At 44.1% G+C, this 5,533-nt stretch overlaps 1 protein-coding gene across 1 annotated transcript in view; it reads right to left on the bottom strand.

The window, feature by feature from the left end:
* Nucleotides 1–1,973: 1,973 nt before the first annotated feature.
* Nucleotides 1,974–5,533, bottom strand: part of PRDM15 (PR domain containing 15) — a 113,714-nt gene continuing 110,154 nt past the window's right edge. Inside the window, exons 23-24 of the mRNA XM_006870833.1 lie at nt 3,914–4,126; nt 1,974–2,453 (exon numbers count right to left, since the gene is read on the bottom strand). Coding sequence (XP_006870895.1) covers nt 1,974–2,453; nt 3,914–4,126 — 693 coding nt within the window. The remainder of the gene's footprint in view (nt 2,454–3,913; nt 4,127–5,533) is intronic.

The raw sequence follows: 5,533 nt of genomic DNA, 5'->3' as shown, positions 1-5,533 counted from the left end.
CTGTGAACTACAAGGTTGACAGTTCAAGCCCAACAGCCGCCCTGTGGGAGAAAGAGGACACTTTTGGCTTCCACAAAGATTTAAAGCCTCAGAAACCTTATGCAGGGTTGCTATGAGTCAGAACTCAATGGCACTTAACAATAACAATATGTATATATGTATCTTAGGAATCGTGGAGCACTTTTGTGTCCATGGATATCTGGGCTACTTATGTTTGAGAATGGAGACAGTATTTTAGAAAATATATCACCTCTGGTCCAAACTCAGTCAAGGTAACTGTGTAAGTTATAATATATAAATAGAATAAAAATCCCATAAATTAAAAAGTCAAACAATCCCCCATATGAATTCAGCTGAGAGACAGGGTCAGGAGTGTCTGAGGCTGAGCGTGGGTGTGAATTACACAAACCCTGAAGGTTACTTCCACATGGAGCACTGGCGGCGTCATGAAGGCTCCACACACACTAAAACCAATCCCAGCCCTCACTCAAACATTTTGCCATTAGGAACAAAGTGCTGAAAAAAGCTGTATTTGGCATAACCAACCATCCATTGCCTCATTAGCAACATCACCATTACTCTCGGGCCTTGCTTATCCTGATAGCCTTCCAAATGACAGGTTCAGGGACAAAGAAGGTCATGGACATAGGAAGGCAAAGGCATCATTTCAGTGGACAAAGCTAAAAAGTACTAGAAGAGTTAAGACTGCCTTTTCCCATGCCTCTTTCTGCTCCAACCACCCCCACCACCGAGTTGTGTCCGAAGCCGGAGAGACTGGCGCACATACATACTTGACTCGCCCGTAAACAGCACGTCCACTTATCTGAACTGACCTCTTCTGGTTTCAGTGCAGCCTGGCAAGAAGAGTTTTGCGCTTCAGAAATGCCTCTGCTTTTCCACCGTAAAAAGCGAATTTACAGAAAATTGGTCTGGAAATTCATTAACCTTTGGAATTAAAGTTTCAACTGAAACAAAACAAGGATTTCTTTCCTGTTCTTCCACTTCTCCAGCCATAATAAATAGATGTGGGTGGCAGAGAATCCTGAGGACTCTGAAGGAGCCACCAAAAGCGATGGCAAGAGGACTAATGAGATGTACACAACCGAGGTGTGCTTCTTTGCCTTGGGGTAGGTGTGTACAGTGGGGCTCGGGCAGCTGGTCCTACAGTGCAAATGACTTCACGATGTCAAAATAAAATAAAATAAAATTAACAGTGGCCATAACATCGTCTTGAATGCACAAAGAATGCTTGAAATAAAAAAAAACTAAAAAACCGTCTACTAAGAATGGATTTATATGATTCCATTATGGAGATAGAAGCCTTTTACACCTGACTTGAGGACCACACATGACACGCCCTTGCTTACTGAAGCACATGGTATCATAAGCTTGTCTTTTTCACATGGTTTTCAGTCCATGGAGGTATGACGAATTCAACTCAACTCTAATTTCATAGAAGAGGATCAAGGTGACTTTCACTTTCATCTGCTTCTTCATTAAAACACTAACAAAACAATCCTGAAAATGAAGAAAAAGCTGACTTTTGTGGCTGTGTGTTACCAGGTTTGAATACTGTTTTTTCACACACTATCTGACCTTTAAAGGGAAAAACCAGAATGAATCATTTACGCTCCAAGTAACATATCCCCTGCCTTCTTTGAAGCTGCTTCTCTGTAAGTGTAACTTCTCTAAGTCTGTGCCAAGTAAAACAGACAGCACTTGGGAGAGATGGTTGGGCGTGGCAACTGTCTGTGATGTACTACCTTGAGTAAGGCATAGTGTGGAACCCATCAGGTCAGGACTGTTGCCTGGCAGACTGTACCGGTTGTTGGAGGGTCTGGAGATAAATCTGCAAAAGCTAAGTCAACCTTTACTTAAACAGCAATATAGGATTTTGTTTGTTTGCTACCCAGCAAACAAATCTCACAAATCCACCAGAACCTCCCCTGTTTTCGAGTTCTCTACAGGAAGACTCAATAGCTGTACATTTGCTGCTGCTGCTCCGTCTGCACTTGGGATGGGGCTGCCTGCTGCTGCGGGGGCTGTGGTTGTGGGGGCGGCAGGACGTCCGTCTGAGGCACCGCCCGCCAGGACAGTGGGTGCTGCTCGCTCAGCTGATTGCCTAGGGGTGTGATGGAGTTGACCAGGGTCGTCAGGTTGATAAAGTGAGCCACAGACTGTGGGTTCGAGGCTTCTGGCTGTGGATGGATTTGGATGTCGTTCTGGCGGTTGTGCAACATGGCAGAGCCGCTGACGGTGTCAAAGGTCACTGTCAAAATAGAGTTGTCCAGCTGCAACTGGCGCTCTGGCGTGGTGAGGTGACCAACGGCCACTGGCTGGAGGTTGGTAAACTGAGTCCCCGCTGCAGTGGTGATGGGGGTCACGGTGATGTTGGTCAAGCCGACCGAGCTCGATGGGGTGGTAACATTTGGGTCACCCAGCGTCACCACCACCTGGAAGAGTTGTACACAACATAAAACAGTGAATCTTTTCTGCAAAACTGAAAACAAAAGAACACTTCCCATGCCACATGTTTCATGAGGGAATAATCATGTGTCCTGCCCAAATAAAAAAAGGCAAAATACCTTTTTAGTGGAAGATTACGCTAAATAATTGAGGTTTAATTTTTTTTAAATTAAGTAACTTAAAATAGGCGACTCTAGTTTTTGGGAAGTCTTTTTGGACAAAAAAGAGGAACACAAAGACATCATCATAAAGGCAATAATACAGAATTGAGAAACATGTTTTTCTCGGGGAAAGGGGGGATGAGAAGAAAAGCAATGGCTAGCAATAAACAACAGGGAACATAATTTTCATGTTCTATCCAATGCTCTAAATAACTACTGGTAAGTTAAAACCCCACCATTAAGCTAAGCAATGGGCAAAACCCCCCATGAATTTATAGTACCAAAAGATCATAAATAATAAAGAAAGCAGCGTTTGTTTCTCATGGATAGAGATGATAGGCCAAAGAAATTTAACAAGTTTTGCACTCAGGATTAGCATCTCTGAAAAGAAGAGATGTATACAGTATTAGACCCAGGCTAATGAAAGATCTAGGAGCCTCAAAAGCAAAAGCAGTAAACTAGACTGAGTGCATGGGAAGTTTCTGTTACAGCAGCACGGGGAGTAGGCTGAGCCCCTCCTTCTTCTCACCTGTCCCTCAGCTCTCTCTCTGACTGACCAGCAGCTACATGGGGCCCCAGTTCCACAATAAATGAACACCAAAGGAAGGCTATTTAAAACCGCCCCACATGGGACACAACCCAATTCACAGCTAGGGGACGATGGCCATCTTTAACCTGCCAGAATGTCATGCTGTATTCAACAACAAGGAGTGTGGTTGTAGGTCAAAACTCAAGAAATACTGATGTGAGATCATGCTCACATATGAAATGGGAGGTGTCGGCTGACTGCAGCTATATGAAGTCTGAGTGAGGTGGCTTGCATGTTGCTGTGATGCTGGAATCTATGCCACCAGTAATTCAAATACCAGCTGGGTCACCCATGGTGAATGGGCTCCAGCAGAGCTTCCTAAGACAGACTAGGAAGAAAGGCCTGGTGACTGACTTCCAAAAATCAATCAATCAAACACTTTGGACCACAATAGAAGAATGTCTGTTAAGAGTGCTAGAAGATGAGCCCCCTTAGGTTGGAAGGCACTAAGAACAGCTGCAAATATGCACTCAAACATGCTGATGACTATAAAGATGCTGTTGGACCGGGCAATGGTTCAGTGTCTTGTACATAAGGTCACCAGGAACTGGAGCGTTCAAAAGTAACAAGCAACAACCACAAATTATGCATACTGAAAACTGGATCGGGAAAATGTAAATGTAGTAGTGTCATCAGAAAGCGTGCCTCTTGTCAGAGGAGGAGGGCACCTCATCGACACACAAATAAGTGGTGTGACCTGCTGAATGCTCTGTACCGCTGAGTTGGTCTCATCTCCCACGCTGCTGCTCGTGAACTCTGTCCCCTTCTCGGGATACTCGCTGAAGGTGGTGTTCTCTGGTACTGGGGTTCCTGCCTCCTCCTCCGGCTTTTGCTTCTTCTTGTGAGTCCGCTTTGTAGCTTTAGTGTGCTTCCCTTCAGCCATCTCTTCCTGCTCCAGAGCCAGTTCAGGCTGTAGGACACACAAGTTTTACAAAAGGATCAGATTATGTTGTGCAAGGTGACAAAGAGGTCCCCTTACTGAGCCCTGGACACATGCCTGTATCAGCTGTCAAGCTCTTGCGCCACACAACTTCTGTGGGATGTAGGATGACCACAGTCTGTCTGCTTACATGTATTTTTAAGGGTCAGGCTTTCGGTTTAAAAAAAGTTTTTAAAAGTGAAGGAAATTAGATCATATTAACACAAGCGACCTCAAATTTATAAAATGCTGTCGAAAGAAATTAGAGAAGACATTAATAGAAAGATGTTCTGTGTTCAAGGGTTGTTGTTGTCGTTACACGGCATCTCGTCAGGTCTCACTCATGGTGACACTGTATTGGGTTTCCAAGAAATGGCTGGTAGGTTTATATCGCCAACCGTGTGGTTCAAACTGACCTGCAGTCCAGTGCTTATCTTACAGCGCCACACCAGAACTGTGTTCAAGAGTTTGTTGTTGTTGTTAAGTGCCATCGAGTCGGTTCCAGCTCACAGTGACCCTGTATAGGGTTTCTGAGGAGCGGCTGGTGAGCTTGAACCACCGACCCTGTGGTTCAAACTCACTTTGCAATGCAGCGCATTAACCTGCAGCACCATATCAGGACTCCATTCAAGGGTTAGAAGACTTAAGATTGTTAAGATGTCAATACTACTCCAAATGATCTATAGATCCAATGCAATCCCAATCAAAATTCCAAACCAGTCTTTTTAATAGAAAAGGAAAAATTACTCTTCAAATATGTAGAGTAGCACAAGCGGTCCCAAACAGCTAAAGCAATGTTGAAAGAGTAAGACAAAGTAGGAGGGCTTTTGATTTTAAAACATACCATAGAGTTACAGTAATGAGGTCTGTCAGTTTGTCGTACTGTGGTGGCTTGTGAGTTGCTGTGATTCTGAAAGCTACGCCGCCAGTATTTTAAATACCAGCAGGGTTACCCGTGGTGGACAGGTTTCAGATGAGCTTCCAGACGAAGACAGACTAGGAAGAAGGAGTGACAAACTACTTTGGAATATTTAGTCACTGAAAACCTTACGGATAGCAGAAAAACACTGTCAGATATAGTGCCGGAAAATGAGCCCCTCAGGTTGGAAGGCACTCAAAATGCGACTGGGGAAGAGCTGCCGCCTCAAAGTAGAGTTGACCATGATGACGTGAATGGAGTAAAGCCGGTGGGAATAAAGCCCTTGGACCTTCATTTGCTGATGGGGCACTACTCAAAATGAAGAGAAACAGCTGTAAACATCCATTGAAAATAAGAATATGGAATGTATGAAGTATGAATCTGGGAAAATTGAAAGTTGTCAAAAATAAAATGGAATGAATCAACATCAATATCTTAGGCATTAGTGAGCTGAAATGGACTGGTATTGGCCATTTTGA

Source organism: Chrysochloris asiatica, unplaced genomic scaffold, assembly GCF_000296735.1.
Source record: "Chrysochloris asiatica unplaced genomic scaffold, ChrAsi1.0 scaffold00154, whole genome shotgun sequence".
NCBI classification, from domain to species: domain Eukaryota; kingdom Metazoa; phylum Chordata; class Mammalia; order Afrosoricida; family Chrysochloridae; genus Chrysochloris; species Chrysochloris asiatica.
Note: the sequence above shows the minus strand (reverse complement) of the source record. Positions and strands in the feature narration are given on the sequence as shown.